This window comes from Thamnophis sirtalis, unplaced genomic scaffold (assembly GCF_051295495.1).
Source record: "Thamnophis sirtalis isolate CommonGarterSnake01/CBP01778 unplaced genomic scaffold, rThaSir2_p1.2 scaffold_6, whole genome shotgun sequence".
In the NCBI taxonomy this organism is placed as follows: domain Eukaryota; kingdom Metazoa; phylum Chordata; class Lepidosauria; order Squamata; family Natricidae; genus Thamnophis; species Thamnophis sirtalis.
In genome coordinates this window covers 387,250-407,457 of record NW_028261386.1, presented here as the reverse complement: position 1 = coordinate 407,457, position 20,208 = coordinate 387,250, and the positions used below count along the sequence as shown (strand labels likewise).

The window sequence follows — 20,208 nt, the reverse complement described above, 5'->3', positions numbered from 1 at the left end:
TCCTACCCTCTCTCCTCTTTTTCTCTCTTCCTCCCTCCTCTCCTTCTCTTTCTCTCCCTTCCACCCACCTCTCCTTACTTCTTTCTTCTCCTACCTCTCTTCCACATTTCTTCTTCCTCTCCTACTATCTCTCCTTCTCTCTCTCACTCTTCACCCTCCACTTCTTTCCTTTCCTTCGTCCCTCCATTCCCTCCTTCCTTCCTCCCCTCCTTCCTTCTTCCCGTCCTTTCTTTTTCTATTGTTATAGGTGTCTCTTTCAAATCCAGTTTATGTTTTCTTGAGGGTGTTATTTCCACAAGTCCTTTTTTCATATCATTTCCTTTTTTCTCTATCATTCTACAATCTATATGCCAGCTATCATCCTGATTTGATTTCACCAATCATGACCCCCTTGTTTTACTCATAATTATTATTTTTGAGAGTTGTTCTATTCTTTCATTGCTTTTTATTGGTAACTTTCTAAGTAGTTCAGAGAACCAATTGTTGGAAGAAATCTCCTTTTGTTTTTTCCCCACTTTACAAGGCTAATCCTGTAAGGAAGGCAGGAAGGAAACATTCTAGTGTTGTTTCCAGCCTAATCTTTGTTGCCCTGCTTACAGAAACTGCCTCTCCAGTTAACCCTTATTACATTGTAACAGCTAAGGCGAAGCGTTCATCAACCTGAGTTGGCCACGCCCACCCAGTCACATGACCACCGAGCCCCACCTACCTAGGTGGTCATTAGGGCAGAGAACCGGTTGTTAAATTATTTGAATCCCACCACTGGGTCAGGTGCAGAAGTGCAAAGACAAAGGATGACCTTTGCTTTCTGGAAAGAATGTTGTTATGGCTGCCTATCATCTAACTCCGTACGATCCCCCGTCCCATTTTCCCACAATAGAAAACGCATAGTAGAAGAATAGAAAGTGTGGCAGGCCAAAGACACAAAAGAAAAGATGGCTGCAGGCCTGACATCTGGAACTTCCGGGATGCCGGTTTTTCGCCCTCCCAGAGCCTCCACGCAGACCCTACACTTACCTGGCACTTGGAGACCCCTGGGAGGGGCAGGGTGTGCGGGGGGGGGCATACAGTGCTTGCCACTACCGCTTCGACAAACCAGATGTAAAATTAACATCTGGTTCGCCTGAACCGGTCCCAATCGGCTGAATCCCACTCCTATTTAAGCCATTCCGGAGATAATATTTTAATGCAATCCCGCTCGGAAACAGGCGAACAGTTTTTCACAGCTGGTGCTTTGGATCAAAGCAAAGCGTTTGAGCGAAAGGTTGTCAGTAAAATCTCTCTAGAGGGGAGACCTTTCTAACAAAGGTTAGAACGTCCTTGGTGCCCTCCAAGCTTGGTTGTTTTCTTACAGACGTTTCGTTAACTAGGTAACCTCATCAGTGCTAGAAAGGAGCGGGGTTTGTGGAGAAGAGGAGGAGAAGGGAGGAAGAGGACTGGGGGGTCCTTGGTACTTTCTGAGCGTGGCTGTTTTCTTGTACACATTTCATGAGCCAGCTAGGTAACATCATCAGTGCAACTAGGAAGTGGGGTTTGGTCTCTGTTGACATAGAAATGAGTTGCCTATCCTGTTAGAGTTGGTGGGGCAGTTCTTGGTGATTCCTTCATTAGTCTTAGAAAGAAAGACACAGAGAGAGAGAGAGAGAGAGACACAGAGAGAGACAGAGAAAAAGAAAAAGACAGAGATATAGCGACAGAGAGAGAGACAGAGAGAAAGACACACAGAGAAAGACACAGAGAGAGGGAAAGACAGAGAGAGAGAGAGAGAGAAAGACACACAGAGAGATGGGAAGACACACACACAGAGAAAGAGAGAGACACAGACACAGAGAGAAAGACAGAGAGAGAGAGACAGAAAAAGACACAGAAGGGAAAGACAGAGAGAGAAAGACACAAAGAGAGAAAGACAGAGAGACAGAGAGGGAGAAAAAGACAGACAGAGGGAAAGAAAGACACACAGAGAGAAAGACAGAAAGACACAGACAGAGAAAGAGAGAGAGACACACAGAGAGAAAGACACTGAGAGAGAAAGACAGAGAGAGACAAAGACAGGCAGAGGGAAAGAAAGAGAGAGAGAAAGAGAGAGACACACAGAGAGAAAGACACTGAGAGAAAGACAGAGACAGACAGAGAAAAAGACAGACAGAGGGAAAGAAAGACACATAGAGAGAAAGACAGAAAGACACAGACAGAAAGACAGAGAGAGAAAGACAGAGAGAAAGACAGACAGAGGGAAAGAAAGAGAGAGAGAAAGAGAGAGACACACAGAGAGAAAGACAGAGAGAGACAGAGAGAGAGACAGAGCAAGAGACACAGAAAGGCAGAGAGAAAGACACACACAGAGAGAAAGACACACAGGGAGGGAAAGACGGAGAGACAGAGAGAGAAAGACACAGAGAGAAAGACAGAAAGACAGAGACAGAGAGACAGAGGGAAAGAAAGACACACAGAGAGATGAAAAGACACAGACAGAAAGACACAGAGAGAGAAAGACAGAGAGAGACAGAGAGCAAGAGACTTAGAAAGGCAGAGAGAAAGACACACACAGAGAAAGACAGGGAGAGAGGAGAAAAAAGACAGAGAGAGGAAAAGACAGAGAGACAGAGAAAGACACACACAGAGAGAAAGACAGAGAGAGAGAGACAGACACAGACACAGAAAAACACAGAGAGAAAGAGAGACAGAGCAAGAGACACAGAAAGGCAGAGAGAGAGAGAAAGACAGAGAGAGGGAGAGAGGTTAGATAGATGGATGTGGCTTCCTTGGTGGTTTTCTGGGAGATATTTATTGACCCAAATAGGCAACATCATCAGTGCTAGAAGAGAGGGGGGTTTACAGAGGGAGGAGAGGCCTGTGGGATCCTTGATTTTCTTACAGACTTTTCATCACCCAACCAGAGAACATCATCAGTACCGCTAGGGAATATTCTCAGTTTGTATACAAATGGTTGACCCTGTTAGCATTCGTGGCTGCATCCTTGGAATGTAGTTTACTGATTGATGGTCTGAGTTGGCAGCTGTGTCACCTCCGCTATGATAAATAAGCAGTGAACTACTTCCTTAGCAGTCCTCGGTTTAACGACAATTCACTTAGTAACCATTCAGAGTGGCAACAGCACTGAAAAAAAGGCCCTTCCGGACAGTCCCCACATTTACAACCGTTGCCACGCCCCCAAAACCACAGGATCAGAATTTGGAGGTTTGGCAACTGGCATGTCCTTACGACGGTTTCAGCATGCCGGGGTCATGTGTTTGCTACTTACGACCGTCCCAGCTGGTTTCAGACAAGCAACGTCAAGGGAGGTTCCCTTAACAGCCACACGATTTGTTTAGCAGCTGCAGCGGCTGTTTAAAAAAAAAAAAGGTCGTAAAACGAGGAGTAGCTCGCTCAACAACCGCCTAGCTTAACGATGGAAATCGTTAAACACAATTGGGTGGGGGGAGGAAGATGGACTTGCTTAAGGACCGCATGGTTCACTTAACAACGGTGGCGATTTGCTTAACAACCCCGCCAGAAAAAGGTAATAACATTAGGTGTGACTCACTTAACAACTGTCTCGCTTAGCAACAGAAATTCTGGTCCTAATCGAGGTTGTAAGTTGGACTGTCTTGAGTCTCAAAGGAAAGGTGGTGTCAGGCTTCCAAATAGCATCCAAAATTAAATCAAGAGTCCGAGGCAAAGTATTGCTCAAAGTTCCAATTTATGAAGAGAGCCATGTTGGCACATCTGGGAAAACCCACATCTGAAAGCTTCCCGGTTTCCCCCACCCAGTTGAAAGTTCAAGATCTTGCCCCCACACCCATCAAGTCCATCCCATGGTCCAATTTCCCACCGCCATGCTGGCAGTTCCACCCATCCAGTTCCGGTCAGGTGCAGAGGTGCAAAGACAAAAAGATGACCTTGGCTTTCTAGAAAGAAATGTTGTTATGGCTACCTATCATCTAACTCCATACACTCCCCAGCTCCCATTTTCCCACAATAGAAAAGGCATAGTAGAAGAATAGAAAGTGTGGCAGGCCAAAGATCCACAAGGAAAGATGGCTGCAGGCCTGACCGGTGGAATACTAACTAAACAGATATGGGGGAAGTAACAGAATAAATATTTTCCTCCTTCCTATCCTATTCTTCCTATCCTAAAGATATAACGTCTTAATTTCTGTCCCTCTTACAGGAGCATCTGGAAGAGGTGACCCACTCAACATCGACATCCCTTAACGTATCCGAGGAGTTTTTCACTCCGGACACCGACTACTTTTTGGGTAGTTCTGCTCCTCCCGAGCTTTCAGAATTGGAAGTAAGAGAAAAAGTTGGTGTAGTTAGCCAAGATGGCTTAAATTGACTGCTTTGATGAAAGGAAAGAACGTGACTAATTTTGTTTCTACTTGGAAACCATTCCTGGACTTTGTGCCTGAGGTGGTGGTGGTGGGGAATATGAAACTCTGGTTTGGGTTTTTGCCGATTGGTTAGGTTTGGTGCCCTAGAAATGCTTAGTTTATATGAATACCTGTTGTGACTCAGCAGAAACCTGTGAGTTGTTTCGGGATGCGGGATAATGAGCAGCTGTTGCTCGTTGGGGTCTTCTCCTGCAATAGCAATAGCAGTTAGACTTATATACCGCTTCATAGGGCTTTCAGCCCTCTCTAAGTGGTTTACAGAGAGTCAGCATATTGCCCCCAACAATCTGGGTCCTCATTTTACCCACCTCGGAAGGATGGAAGGCTGAGTCAACCCTGAGCCGGTGGGATTTGAACCGCTGAACTGCTGATCTAGCAGTAGCCTGCAGTGCTGCATTTAACCACTGCGCCACCTTGGCTCTTTTATCTGCAGATAAAAGACTGATGGTGCCACGCCTTAGTTGCAGAAGTCAACGTTCGTCGTTTGTTTGTTCGTGAGCTCAGTTCCGTTCCTGTTCGAGTTAGTGATTCAAAGGGGCACTTGGATAAGTGATTTGCTTTCTGTAAACCTGGTTTGCTGTAAGAGTTTTGTTTTTGCATTTGCTGTGTAACTTTTTGCCAGAGACTTTATCTATGTTTATTTTGGGCTCGCAGCCAGCTTGAGCCGGGACTGATAAAGACATTCTTTGGCAAGCTTCGTGTGGCTGTAGTTTTGGAACGGGCTAAGTGGGGGCCAGAACAAAGACCTAAAAGTAAAAAGTCAAGGTTTCATGTTATGACCTGATTCTACAAGTCGTCCTCCACGTACGACCGCAACTGACCCCAAAATTGACATTGCTAAGTGAGATACTTGGTGAGTTTTTGCCCCATTTTATGACCGTTCTTACAGCCGTTGTTAAATGGATCGCTCGCCGTGGCTCAGTTAGGGACGTGGTTGTGTTTTCCTCTTGTCTTTGCTCTTTTGTTATGACCGTTTTATGACCGCTCTTGCCACCGTTGGTAAGTGAATCACTGCGGTTGTTAAATTAGTCACGCGGTTGTTAAGTGAATCTGGTTTCCTTTCGGACACGGCTTGTCAGAAGATCGGAAAAGGGGAACGAAATACGAGTCAGTGGTCAAGCATCCGAACATAAATCACATGACCGTGGGAGATGCTGCTATGGTCACTAAGTGTGAAAAATGGTCGCAAGTCACTTTTTCAGCGCCATTGGCACTTCAAACAGTCACTAAGCGGACTGTTGTAACTCGAGGACTATCTGTATTGCAACAAAAGGAGTCGGAAGTCAATGCTTTTTTCCCGTCCTTTCCACCTCTTCCTGTTTCTCTTCTCCCCTTTTGCTCCCCTGATTTACCTTTATTTACAATTTTCTTGATATTCTTGTATAAATTAATATCTTGATCAATTAACTAAATTTTGAGCCTATTTTAAAAAAAGAGAGAGAAAAAGGACAAATATATAGAGAGAGGGAAAAGAGGAGATCATCCTTAGGGTGGTGAAAACTCTGGTTCTTCTATGCGCTGCTTAGGGAATCCAAGCATGGGTTAATGTTGTGGCCCAACAGGAGCCGTTGGAGCTGCCGATGGACTCCAATAGCAAGTGATTCTGTGAGTCGGCTATGGAAGATGTGGAGGACCCTGGGCAGGGTTCAGACTCCGAGCAGGGACCAGAGAGGCTGCTTGGCCACCAGGAGGCGCCTGAGGCATGGAGCAGTAGGGAAGATCAAAGGGAGTTTGTCCTTGACGCCAGGCAACGAAGGGCGGAGAAACGGAGGCAACAGTTACGGAGACAGACTCATAAGAGATAATCAAGCCCAGGTGGTTGTGGCTTGGCCCCTCCCAAGAGAGTATATAAGAAGAGACTTTGGGAGGAGTCCTTTTGCAGGACACAACCGTTCAAACTAGCTGGAGAAGCTCTTGTTTGTATTGTATCTCTTGTCTGTGGGAGTCTGAGTTGCTGCCAATGTTTTGCCTGTGAGTAATTGTTGTGAATAAAGTGTGGCTATCAGTAAGCCTGTGTTGGCGTTAATCACCGGACAGAGGGGGGGGGTCAGAACAGGTTAACTTTGTCCATTAGCCTAGAGACTGAGTTATGCAAACTGATGGCCACGCCTCCTCTGACTGGATAGTCCAGTTTTTTAACTCAGTCCAGCCTAAAGAGATGCAAAAACATTCTAGGTTATTAGACAAATGCATCATTCTTATGATTCAGCTTGGATTCCCTTCAACAGCCTGAGCTCCTTATACGGAGCGTTTGATATCTCTGCAAATAGGTTCCTTTCCTTTTCGGTTTATAGTGGCAATCGGATCTTAGCGTTCCTGGAACCTTTGGGGCCAGGGAACCCTTCTTCTTGGAGGCGAGGTCGCTTCGGTGTTATTTGTTGGAAGGTCGGTTCGCCACCTTCGTTTGTCTTGCCGCAGTTGGGAATCGGTTCGCCGCCCTGCGCTGGCTGCTCTAACCGCTGCCCGCCACCTCCCCGAGGTTGCCTTGTGATGTGCGGAACCTGGACCCCCCCCCATCGCCATATGGCTGGGTTCCCTGTTTTTACCATGACCACCGAGAGCCTCTGGAAGCCGCGGCTGCAGTCACTGGCAAGTTATGAGGCTGGCGTTCTCCATTCTGGCGGTGGCCATTTTCCCTCGGCAATTTGAATTTCCCGTCCCCGCTGTTGGTTGCGGTGGCCATTTTGGGGCCCATTTCTCGCCGAAAAACAGTCCGGCTGGGCATGGTTTCATTTTCCTGCCCTCAGTGATGTAAAATCACCAGATTCATTGCTCCACGGAGGTCGGTTCGCCACCATTCTACTGGTGCACAAGTTTGATCTCTTGGGGCCACCTGCTTCGATTGCAATCGGCATTTGGTCTTTCATTGAATGTGATCTTGAGCCCTTTCAACCTAGTTTAACATGGCGGTTCCCTCTTCGGAATTGAATTGAATTGAATTTTATTATTTATATGCCGCCCTTCTCCGGGAAGGACTCAGGGCGGCGAACAATTCAAAAAGGGAAAAAGGGGGAACATAAAACAGAATACAGATAATTAAAATAAGCAAGAATCACACAACCACACAAGTCGAGAGGGGAGGGGAACTCATCAACCCCAGGCCTGCCGGCACAGCCAGGTTTTGACGGCTTCTCGGAAGGCCTGGAGAGAGGTGAGGGTCCGAATCCCTGCGGGGAGTTCGTTCCAGAGGGCCGGAGCTGCCACAGAGAAGGCCCTCCCCCGGGTAGTAGCCAGGTGGCATTGGCTAGTAGACGGAACCCGGAGGAGGCCAACCCTGTGTGATCTAATGGGTCTTTGGGAGGTAATTGGCAGCAGGCGGTCTCTCAAGTACCCAGATCCAGTACCATGAAGGAGCAGCGCTGGATCCTATACTGATTGAGATGAGGGACAAGCAAAAAGTGCTCCCTTCGACTGCTAGGCGCACGGATCGGAGGCAACAACCGTATCCTCGAAGGCAGCCCTTTCGTATTGGGGAGTCGGGGTACTCATCCCTCCCCTACACCCCTCTATCAAATAGATCCTTTTCTCAGTCCCAGGACAGGTTTCAGACAGAAGCAATACTAGGGACAGAGGTAGAAACCAGCACCAACAGCAGGACCAGGCCCAGCGGCCCTTTCATGGTGCCAACAACCGGTCCTTTCGTAGGTACCGGCGACTCGCTAGAGGGTGGCCTTATTGGCGGGCACTTAACTACCTTTGCCCACCAATGAAAAACCACAACTTCAGACGCCTGGGCTCTTCAGACTGTGAGGCTGGGCCTCACTCTGAAGTTCCTGGCCATTCCCCCGAGAGTTTCTCAGATGCTCGGTACCCAGGGTGCCAGGTAAAGCGGCACCTGATGGACACAGAAATCCAGCATCTCATCTCCATCAAAGCCATAGAACAGGTGGATTATGCAAAATATCTTTAAAAGAAGGATAAAGTTTACTCCTCAGTTATTCTTACTAGGTATATGTACTGACTTTACAGTGGTAGAGACTAATTTGGTTCTGCACCTAATAACGGCAGCAAGACTGTTGGTGGCGCAATACTGGAAGAAGGAAGACTTGCCTACAACTCAAGAATGGACATTGAAAGTTACAAACTTAGCCGAGATGGCTAAAATATCGGCATATCTTAAAGATCACTCAAATGAGAGATATAAACGAGACTGGAAAAAATGGATTGACTATATACAAAATAAATACGGGACCAAGAAATTCCAGTTAGCCTATGCTGAAGATCAGAAATGATTTAAATTGTTTAAAGTTAGCTCAGCAAGAAGAAGCTAAGGTCAATGTAGAGATGTCATTAATTTCTTTATTTCTTTTTTCTCAATAGATTTTAGACTGTGTTTGTTAAAAATCCATACCGTATATGGGTTCTGGGAAGTCGGGGGGGGGGAAGGAGGAGGGGGTTGGGGGGGGAGGGTGGAGGGAGGGAGGGGCATACATTAGGCTAGACAAGAATTTGGTGATAAACTAGAACTATTTTGACACACAAAAAATGGTACTCCGATGTCTTACTGATTGAGGAATGATGAAATGTTTGTTTGAAAAGAAATAAAACTTTTGAACAACAACAACAAAAAAAGCCATAGAACAGGTGCCAAAAGGGCAGGAGGGTCTAGGTTTTTATTCCATACTCTTCCTAGTTCCCAGGACCTCGGGAGGATGGCGGGCCATCCTAGACTTGAAACGGTTCAACTTCTACCTCAAGTACCCAAAATTCAAAATGCAATCACTCAAGAGTGTTCTTGCCAGCATTCGCCAAGGCGATCTCCTCGCCTCCATCGACATCAAGGAGGCCTACTTACACTTGCCAATACATCCGGAGGTTTCTGCGCTTCCACTTGGCGGGGCGTCATTTCCAGTACTGCGCCCTACCATTTGGCCTATGATCGGCCCCACGAACCTCTTTAAGGCCTGGAGACTTCAACTCCCAGAATTCCTGGGGCAGGGTGGGCAACTATGGCCGCTTTAAGACCTGTGGACGTCAATTCCCAGAGTTCCTGAGCCAGCCAGCTTCCGACAAGCAAAATGAATGAGGGACGCCAAATTCACTTAATGAGCATGTGATCCACTTAATAGCTGCAGTGATTCGCTTAACAACTGTGACAAAAAAGGTTGTAAAATCGGATGTAGCTCACTTAACAACAGACATACTTAGCATCAGAAATTGTGATCGTAGCATGCCCTTCAGGACCCTGGAGAGTTCCCAGAGAGAAAATGAAAGTACGGGTTCTTTGCCAGTAAACTGGCCACCGTCAGGACCTTGGAGAGCGCCAGATGAGAAGCTAAAATGTTGGGTTACCTCTGTTGGTCCAGGGTTGGTCCCGGCCAATTAATTAGGTCTCCCAATCCAGGAGATCCTTTATTTGCACCCCACTTGATAGCTGCTCTTTTTCCTCAGATTCCTTTCTGGGCAGTATGGAAATTATAGTAGATAATTTACCTTCCTACCTTCCTTCCTCCCTTCTCTGGCTCCCTTCCTTCTTTCTTTCTTTCTTTCTTTCTTTCTTTCTTTCTTTCTTTCTTTCTTTCTTCCCTTCCTCCCTCCCTCCCTTATTCCTCCCTCTCTCCCTTCTTTGGCTCCCTCCCTTCATTCTCTCTTTCTTCCCTTCCTTCCTTCCTTCTTTCTCCTCCCTCCCTCCTTCTCTGTCTCCGTTACTCCTTCCCCCCTTCCTTCCTTCTTTCTCCTCCCTCCTTCTCTGTCTCCATTACTCCTTCCCCCCTTCGCTCCTTCTTTCTCCTCCCTCCCTCCTTCCTTCCCTCCCTCCCTCCCTTCCTCTCTTACCTCCTTCTTTCCTCTCTCCTTTTCTTTCCTTCCTTCTCTCTTTCCTTCCTCCCTCCATTCTTTACCTCCCCTCTTTTTTATCCTTCCTTTCCTTCCTCTCTCCTTCTTTCTTTCCCTCCCTTCCTTCACTCTCCTCTCTCTTTCTCCTTCCTTCCTTCCTTCCTTCCTTCCTTCCTTCCTTCCTTCCTTCCTTCCTTCCTTCCTTCCTCACTTTCTTTTACAAATGACTCGAGCCAGTGAGCATAATTAATACGCCTTCCTCCTCCCTTTCTTCCCTACAACGACCCTGTAAGGTGAGTTGGGCTGAGATTCCTATGAGGCATTTCTATGAAGTTATTTGATGCTATCATGATCTGTAGATCAACGTATCCTAAAGCCTCTTTGACTTCTTTCAACTCCTAATTTGGAGGACTCATGAACTGGCGAACGGAGAACGCTAGGTTGAGGTGATTGATTGATTGATCGATCGACCGATGGATTGATTGATTATCTGCCATCAAGACACTCCCAACTCCTAAAGAAGAAAGGGAAAAGGAGAGGAAGATATGGAGGGACAGTAAGAGTAGGAAAGAGGGTAGGAAAGGGAAGAAGAGAGGAGGAGTGAGGGAGAGGAAGGGGAAAAAGAGAAGGGAAAGGAGAGGAGGAAAGAAGAAAGGAGAGAAGAAGGGAGGGAAGGAGAAAAGGGGAGGGAAGGAGAAGTAGGGTTGTTGTAAAACAAGATGGGTGTATGGGATGGCAGGAAAGCAATCTTGATTATATTTTTTAGTTTTAGGAGGAGGAATGGATTGTTATAAATGACAAAAGATAACACATATTATTAATAATAGTTATGACATTGTATATTTGTGAATGTATGTATGAGAAATAAAAATAAAAAAACTTTTCAAAGGAAGACATTCCCAACTCCCAACAACACATACATAGATTTTTCTCCCTGACGATCCATCTCTAACCGGTCCCTTCCAGGACAAAATGGTTTGGTATTAATATTGGGCAGAGTTCATTGTGCCAGAGAGTAAATAATGACATTCACGTTGAGCAAATAAGAATAATTATATTAGAGTACTTTTGAATGTAAATTTAGACATGTCACAGAGAATTGCATTACTGCTGCTGGTGGAAAAACAGGATATAAATGAAACAAAAAAAAAGGAAGTGATTGTAAATTTGATCATGGCAGCTGGATTAGTGATGGCTAAATATTGGGGACGAAATTGGGATATTCAAAGAAACAAGTGGTACAGTGACATCTGGAGTATGACAACAAATGATAAATTAACAGTAGAAATTAAATTTAAGAAAGGGATGTTTAAAGCAAACAATTATAATGAAATATGGGGGGGATTTTATAAAATCAGTGCTGGTGGAAGGCAAAGGGAATAAACCTACTCAAGAATATATGTTGTTTTGGAGGGGAAAAGGGCACAATTGGAATATATTGTATATCTTTTAGTTGTTAAAGACGAAGAAATATAAGGGAGGAGGAAAAGGTCCTCGGGGGTGGTGGTGGTGAGGGAATTGTGTAATATTAGTTTTTTTTCTTTTTTCTTCTTTTCGTATTTAGATGTACATGTACTGTGTTTGTATTATTTGCATTTTAAAAAATAAATAATTATAACCATAATAAAAATGAATAAATATACGAACAATAAGTCATCTCGTGTTCCAGGGTTGAAGCTTCGTTGAGACAACTCAATTCTTCCCTGTTGAGAAACTCTTGATTTATCCTTTTAGTATTCAACAGCTGAGGAAAAAGAAGACGATATTTTAGGAAGAACAGAGGAAATTTCCGGGCAGAAGGAAAAGTTGAAAAAACATCAAGGAATCTGGAGTCAGAAAGCACATCCCATCAATTCAGGGCAGAGTAAGGAATTTTTTTTTGTATGCGTGCATGCAATATTAACTCGTCTTAATTACAAGTTACAACCATGTGAGTGAAATTACAGTAGCAATGGAAAAAGTGACATGACCATTTTTCGCTCATACAATCTTTTGCAGCATCCCCAGGTCACGTGATCAGAATTGGGTCCCTTGACAAGTGACTCAAATTTATGACGGTTGCAGTGTCCCAGGGGGTCACACAATCAACTTTTGCGACCTTCTTGGCCAACAAAGTCAACGGGGAAGCCATATTCGCTTAACAACTGTGTTCGTAACGTAACGACTGCAGTGATTCACTTAACAGCTGTGGCCAGAAAGGTCGTAAAACGGGGCAGAGCTCACTTAACAATTGTCTCGCTTAGCAACGGAAGTAAGGGCTTATTTATGGCCGTAAGTCGAGCTCTACTTGTGCTTAGAACAATTCAGGTCATTTCTGTGAGCGATGGGGGAATAATAAATCAACCTAAGCTTTTCCTAAAATACAGTAAGTTTAATCGCTTCTTTAATATCACTTTATAAGGCCTTGGTAAGGCCACACTTGGAATCCTGCATTCAGTTTTGGTCACCACGGTGTAGAAAAGATGTGGAGACTCTAGAAAGAGTGCAGAGAAGAGCAAGAAAGAGGATTAGGGGACTGGAGGCTAAAACATATGAAGAACGGTTGCAGGAACTGGGGATGTCTAGTTTAACGAAAAGAAGAACCAGGGGAGACATGATAGCAGTCTTCCGATATCTCAGGGGTTGCCACAAAGAAGAGGGAGTCAAGCTATTCTCCAAGACACCTGAGGGCAGAACAAGAAGCAATGGGTGGAAACTAATCAAGGAGAGAAGCAACCTAGAACTGAGGAGAAATTTCCTGACAGTGAGAACAATTAATCAGTGGAACTACTTGCCTCCAGAAGTTGTGAATGCCCCAACACTGGAAGTCTTTTAAGAAGATGTTGGATAGCCATTTGACTGAAGTGATGCAGGGTTTCCTGCCTAACCATGGGGTTGGACTAGAAGACCTCCAAGGTCCCTTCCAACTTTGCTATTGTATTGTATTGTTTTTTTCTGGGGAAGCATTGATGACCAAAGTGGGAAAGTGGAATTTGGAGTCCTCGATGCTCTCTGAGTTTGGTTGCGTTCTTGCAGAACGTTTCATTACCAAGCTAGGTCGCATCATCAGTGCTAGAACGGGGAAGGGGTTGAGGCAGGGGTGAAATCCAGCAGGTTCCGGCAGGTTCTGGAGAACCGGCAGCGGGAAATTTTGAGTAGTTCGGAGAACCGGCAAATACCACTTCCGGCTGGTCCCAGGAGTGGTGGGGTGGGAATGGGGATTTTGCAGTACCCTTCCCCTGCCACACCCACCAAGCCACGCCCACAGAACCACTAGTAAAAAAAGTCTTGAATTTCACCACTGGGTTGAGGAAATGAGGAGGAGGAGGAGATGGGGTGAAGGAAGAGAACTGGGGGGGGGTCCTTGGTGCTCTCTGTGCTTGGCGATTTTCTTGCAGATGTTTCATTGGTCATAGCTAACATCAGTGCTAAAAGGTGGCGTTTACAAGGAGGGGGGGAGGAAGAGGATGAAAATTTGGCCCTTTCTGAGGTTGGTTGTTTCCTTGCAAACACTTCATTACCCAACTAGATAACATCATCAGTCATGAGGGGAGTGGGATATGCGAGGAGGAGGAGGAAGAGGAGATCTGTGGGGTCCTTGGTCCCAATAATCCTCCTCCCACACCCCACTCTCTTCTAGCACTGATGTTGTTACCTAGTTGTGTCGTGAAACATCTGGAAGGAAACTACCAAGTTCAGAGAGCGCCAAGAACCCCCCAGTCTTTTTTTCCCCCTCTTCCTCCTCCTCCCATACCCTACTCCCTTCTAGCACTGATGATATTACCCAGTTGGGTCATTAAACATCTGCAAGATAGCAATAGCAGTAGACTTATATACCGCTTCATAGGCCTTTCAGCCCTCTCTAAGCGGTTTACAGAGTCAGCATACAGCCCCCAACAATCTGGGTCCTCATTTTACCCACCTCGGAAGGATGGAAGGCTGAGTCAACCCTGAGCCGGTGAGATTTGAACCGCTGAATTGCTGATCTAGCAGTAGCCTGCAGTGCTGCATTTAACCACTGCGCCACCTCGGCTCGGCTAGAAAACTACCAAGCTCGGAGACCACCAAAGACGCCCCCCCAGTCCTTTTTTCTCCTCTTCCTCTCCTCCTCTTCCTCCTCCTCCCATACCCCACTCCCTTCTAGCACTGATGATATTACCCAGTTGGGTCATTAAATGTCTGCAAGAAAACTACCAAGCTCGGAGACCACCAAAGACGCCCCCCCCCCCCAGTCCTTTTTCTCCTCCTCCTCTTCCCCTCCTCACCTTCCTCCTCCTCCCATACCCTCCTGCCTTCTAATACTGATGATATTACCTTGTGGGGGCATTAAACATCTGCAAGAAAACTACCAAGCTCGGAGACCACCAAGGGCCTCCCAGTCCTTCTTTTTTTCCTCCTCCTCCTCCTCCCCCTCCTCCTCCTCCCCCTCCTCCTCCTCTTCCTCTTCCTCCTCCTCCCCCTCCTCCTTCTCCTCCTCCTCCTCCCCCTCCCTCTCCTCACATACCCCACTCCATTCTAGAACTGATGATATTACCTAGTTGGGTCATGAAATGTCTGCACGAAAACTACCAAACTCAGAGACCACCAAGGATCCCACAGTCTTCCTCCTCCTCCTCCTCCTCTTCCTCCTCCTCCTCCTCCTCCTCCTCCTCCTCCCATGCCCTCCTCCCTTCTAGCACTGATGTTGTTACCTAATCGGGTCACGAAATGTGAGCTACAAATCACCTCCTTTATTAGAGACAAGGTAATCTCGGGCATCTAACTGTATTAATATTCGCTGGCGCTCGTAAGTATTTCAACATCCCTGGGGGATTCCGAATGCAATTATTAAGGGGGATGGGGGGGGGAAGAAGCCCACCCTCCTGAAAAAACAATCTTGCAGAAGACCGGGAGGCCAATTCAAAAACATTCTCTTTGCAACTGGCCCGTAGCAAGAGAGACTCCGATAACACAAAATAAAAATAAATGCGTATTTGTCTCTCTCCCCCCCCCTTTTTTTAAAGAGGTCTCTTTATTTCAAGTTCTCTGAGCATCTTCCTAATTACATTCTGTAGGACGAGAGGGTTCCTGTGGGACAGGTACGAACTATATCCATGACAACCTGCCAAGGGGAGACGTGTTTACGTCCGCAAACGGGTAGGAGTTTTCGTTTGATGTTTAGGCCTTCGCCCTTCGGAGGAAATCTCTCTCTTTTTTTTTTAAACACGGGCTGGCGTTATTTTAACATTTTATGTGTTTTGCTTCTGGGGTTTTTTTTTATTATTTTATTTTATTTTATTTTTAAATATATTTTATTCATTTTCACATTCCATTTTACAGTCACTTATATACTGAATATTTGCTATAAGAAAAGAAATAAAATAAAATAAAAAAGAAAACACAACTCATCATCATTCACAACCCCACCTGACACTTCCATCCTCCATACACCCCATCTTCCACCTCCAACTTTCCTGGCACAGTGGTTAAATGCAGCACTGCAGGCTACTGCTAGATCAGCAGGTCAGCGGTTCAAACCTCACCGGCTCAGGGTTGACTCAGCCTTCCATCCTTCCGAGGTGGGTAAAATGAGGACCCAGATTGTTGGGGGCAATATGCTGACTCTCTGTAAACCGCTTAGAGAGGCCTGAAAGGCCTATGAAGTGGTATATAAGTCTACTGCTATTGCTATTTCCTCCCTCTAACACTCCCCTTCCCTACTTCCCTTTCCCCTCAAACCTTCCTTTCTCCCCTTCCTCCTAGCATTCCCCTTACGCCCTCCTTACATTCCCCTTACTCCTTCCTTACTCCTCCCTCCTCTTTCCCTCTACCTCTCCCCTTGGTGTGTTCCTTTAGTCAACTCTTATTTATTAATATTGAACTATAATATAATAAAAAATAAAAAATAAAATAAACCAAGGAAAAAAATATAAAGAAAGAAAAGAAAAAAAGAAAGAACAACCGTATACAAGTGCGTTCTTCTTATTGAAACTATATTAGCACCCACCCACCCACCCCCCGTAGATCCCCATCCCTAGTCCCCCCCGACTTCCCAGGGCCCACACCTGGCACTGCCCTCTGTCAAACCCCTTCTAAAGTATCTTATAATCGTGTGAATTAAAGATAAAAGTAATATATTTTATTTTATTTTAGACGTACATCACATTTATACAATACGAACAGGAGCTTCCTGTTCTTTCTAATAGCAATCATCAATCGATACCGCTCACCTTATATTATTTCCCCTTCTGTTGTATTTCATTCGGATTTCACCCTTCTCAACCCTCTTATTTTACTCATAACTATTTGTTTTTTTGAGTTTTGTTATATTCCTTCATTGATTCTTGTTTCTTTCCTCCATCCACCTATATATCATTTATCCCATATCTGGTAGAATTCCGATTCTTCTTTTCCCTTGGATTTCTTTAGTTAGTTTGTCCATTTCACCACAATCCACAACCTTGCTTATTATTTCATCTTCGCTTGGAGTTAATTTGTTTTTCCATTTCTGGGCAAAGGCAATCCCTGTCGCCGTAATTATATGTAGTATTAAATACTGGATTTCTTTTTTGTATTTTGCAGACATAATCCCTAATAAAAAAAACCTTCAGGTTTCCATTCTATTTTAACCCATTATTTGCCTCCAGCCAATTTTTGTTCCTTTTCCAAAAATTTTTAGCCTCCTCACAGGTCCACCATAAATGGTAATGTGTTCCGTGTATCGATTCGCATATCCAACATTTTGGGGAGGTATTTGTTAAGATTTTAGCTAACCTTGCTAAATAGCTGGCGTTATTTTAACACTGTGTCATTTCCTTGTTTTTCTCTTTGTCTTCGGGTACCGAAGATGGATTGTTGTAGAATTATTTTACAGCCGCTTTGGGTACCGTTTCACGAAGACGGAGCATAAATGTTTCCTAACAATAAATAACCATAAAGAGATTAAATCCCACGCTGTATTACTAACTGTTGTGGCCCGCCGGTGGAGCTGGCAGCAGATCCGGACAGTGAGGAGGGTTGGGGAGGAACCCGGGCCAGTCCTGGAGTCTGGGGAAGGCTCGGGCGAGGGCTCTGTGTCGGAGGCAGAGAGGGGGCCAGGGCCGTATGCCAGTTATCAGCTGCCTTCGGAGTCGGAGATCAGTGGGGCAGAAGAACAGCTGGAGCCTGTTTCCGATGTGCCAACATGAGACAAAATCTAATATTCTATGACAGTGATGGCTAACCTTTTTCTCCTCACATAGCAGTTAGACTTATATACCGCTTCATAGGGCTTTCAGCCCTCTCTAAGCGGTTTACAGAGTCAGCATATCACCCCCACAATCCGGGTCCTCATTTTACCCACCTCGGAAGGATGGAAGGCTGAGTCAACCCTGAGCCGGTGAGGTTTGAACAGCCGAACTGCAGAACTGCAGTCAGCTGAAGTAGCCTGCAGTGCTGCATTTAACCACTGCGCCACCTCAGCTCTTCATGCCGAAATCGCACGCACACATGACCCCCACATTCTCCCCTTCCCCACGCGTATGCGTGCAACTACCACGCATATGCGCGCAATCCCTCTGCCCCATTTTGTGCCTTAGCAGGCTTCCCTGAAGCCACCTGGGACCAAAAACGGAAGGTGCGCCTTTCCCCCTGCCTTCCCCCCACCCCGGCACATGTACATGGGCGCACGTCTCCCACACGCATAACAGAGACCCGAATATCAGCTGGTGAAGCTGGGTGACGCAGAGGGCCATTGGTTGGCCATCACGGTGCTATGAGAATTACTTTGAAATAGTCCTCGGGGTATGACCAGTCATGTGTGAACTCCTTGAACTTACGTCCGACCTCCTGATTCAAGGTCATGATGATGATGGGGCGTGTGTGTGGGAAGGGGCTGTCTTTTGGGGGGTCCCGTCATCGCATTTCCAGCACCTGGCAACTGACCTGCATTTACGACCATGTGCATTGTCTCACCTTTGTTACAACATTTTGGGGAGGGGGGGCGGCTAGCTGGAAACTACCGTATTTTTCGGAGTATAAGATGCACCAAGATTCTGTAGAGGTAAATTTAAATAAAAAATTTTTTGCACTCTGCAGACCTTCCAAAAATGGGCCGTTTTTCACAAAAACGGCCCTGTTTTTCCCTCAAAAAATGGCATGCATAGCCTTTAGGAGGCTTAGAGAGTGCTCCTGGGGGCTGCAGGGGCAAAAGTGAGCAGAAATGGCCCTTTTTTTCCACTCATGTCTGCCCTGCCCAGCCCCCAGGAGCACTCTGGAAGCCTCCTAAAGGCTATGCACAGCCATTTTGGTGAAGGGGTGGGGTTTTGGGAGGCAAAAAATGCTGTATTCAGTGTATAAGACGCCCCAGATTTTCAGCCTCTTTTTTGTGGGGAAAAGGTGCGTCTTATACTCCGAAAAATACGGTAGTTTGGTTTCCACCGCCATGGTGGACAAGGGATCCACTAAACTCAGAGCTCTCCAACCTTGGCAACTTGATGACATGTGGACTTCAATTCCCAGAATTCCTCAGCAAAAATCTGGGAATCAAAGTCTACAAGTCGTCAAGTTGCCAAGGTTGGGGACCCCTGCACTGAACGGCGGCGGCCTTCGCCTCCCAACTGCAGCGGGGGGGAAAAAAGGCCGTAACATCGGGCACAGTCAGTGCTGACCCACTGAACGGCCGTCCCGCCACACAACCTGGTAATTCTGGCCTCCATTACGACCGTCAGCTAAGGGCGTGTCTTGTGTTTATTCCCCTGCAGCCCCGGGGTGGCGCAACGCGGATGTCTCGGTGAGCCTGCGAGAGAGTTTGGAGCAGAAGACACGTAAGGACTCTTTCGCTGCTTGGGAGCTGAGTGGGTTTCAGTGGGTGGGAAGGAGGGAGGGAGGCAGCGGCGGGTTCCTGCCAGTTCTAAGCTCTTCTATAGAAGAGGTACCACAAATCTACAGTGCCGTTTAGAACCGGTTCCAGCTGCCTCCCCCCCGCCCGTCCGCACATCATCAAGATGAAGAGCGAGAGGAGGAATTGTGGGAGTTGAAGTCCACAAGTCTTAAAGCTGTCAAGTTTGAACACCGCTGGGGTTTTTTTTTTCTAAAGGGTTAGGGGTGCAAGGGTCTTGTAACTCAACAGCTTTAAGACTTGTGTGCTTCAATGCCAGAGTTCCTGAGCCAACATGACTGGCGGAGGAATTCTGGGAGCTGAAGTCCACAAGTCTTAAAGCTGTCAACTTTGAACACTGCTGGGTTTTTTTTTTCCTAAAGGGTTAGGGGTGCAAGGGTCTTGTAACTTGACAGCTTTAAGACTTGCACACTTCAATGCCAGAGTTCCTGGGCCAACATTTTGGTTGCTAAGCAAGAGCGTTGTTAAGTGAGTTTCACCACATTTTACAAATTGGCCACGCCCACCCAGTCACATGACTGCCAAGCCCCTCCCACCCGGTCACATGGACTGCCAAGCCACTCCCACCCAGTCACATGGGCTGGCAAGCCACTCCCACAAAGCAGGCCACACCTACAGAAGAGGTTCTAAAAACTTTTGAAACCCACCACTGGAGGGAGGGGCACAGGAAGCGCAGGTGTGACAGGCCATTCGTGGAGGAAAAAGGGAGATTCAGCCTGGGGAGTCAGCTTTTGATCCAATTTTGCGCCAGTGAATGCCATTGTTCTCCGGAGATTTGCAAATGTATTTTATTGGCTTGGTTGATTGTCCACCTTTATTATTTGGATCGATCACTTGAGCTGGCTAATCTGCTTCATCCTCTTTCCTCCTCCAGTTTTCCCCCACAACGACAACCCCTGTGAGGTGGGTTGGGCTAAGAGAGCGACTGGCCCAAAGTCACCCCCTGGCTTTCATGCCTAAGACTAGAACTCCCAGTCTCCTGATGATTGGCCCAGAATTACCCAGCTGGCTTTCTTGCCTAAAGTGGAACTAGAACTCACAGTCACCTGTTGATTGGCCCAGAATTACCCAGCTGGCTTTCCTTGCCTAAGGAGGGACTAGAACTCACAGTCGCCTGTTGATTGGCCCAGATCCCAGCTGGCTTTCCAGGCCTAGGAGGGACTAGAACTCACAGCCACCTGTTGATTGGCCCAAAGTCACCCG

At 46.4% G+C, this 20,208-nt stretch overlaps 1 protein-coding gene across 1 annotated transcript in view; it reads left to right on the top strand.

The window, feature by feature from the left end:
* The window catches only part of TEX14 (testis expressed 14, intercellular bridge forming factor), an 85,720-nt gene that overhangs the window by 35,096 nt on the left and 30,416 nt on the right, over positions 1-20,208 (top strand). The window contains 4 exon segments of the mRNA XM_087719104.1: positions 4,172-4,294; positions 11,904-12,033; positions 15,203-15,284; positions 18,869-18,931. Coding sequence (XP_087575230.1) covers positions 4,172-4,294; positions 11,904-12,033; positions 15,203-15,284; positions 18,869-18,931 — 398 coding nt within the window.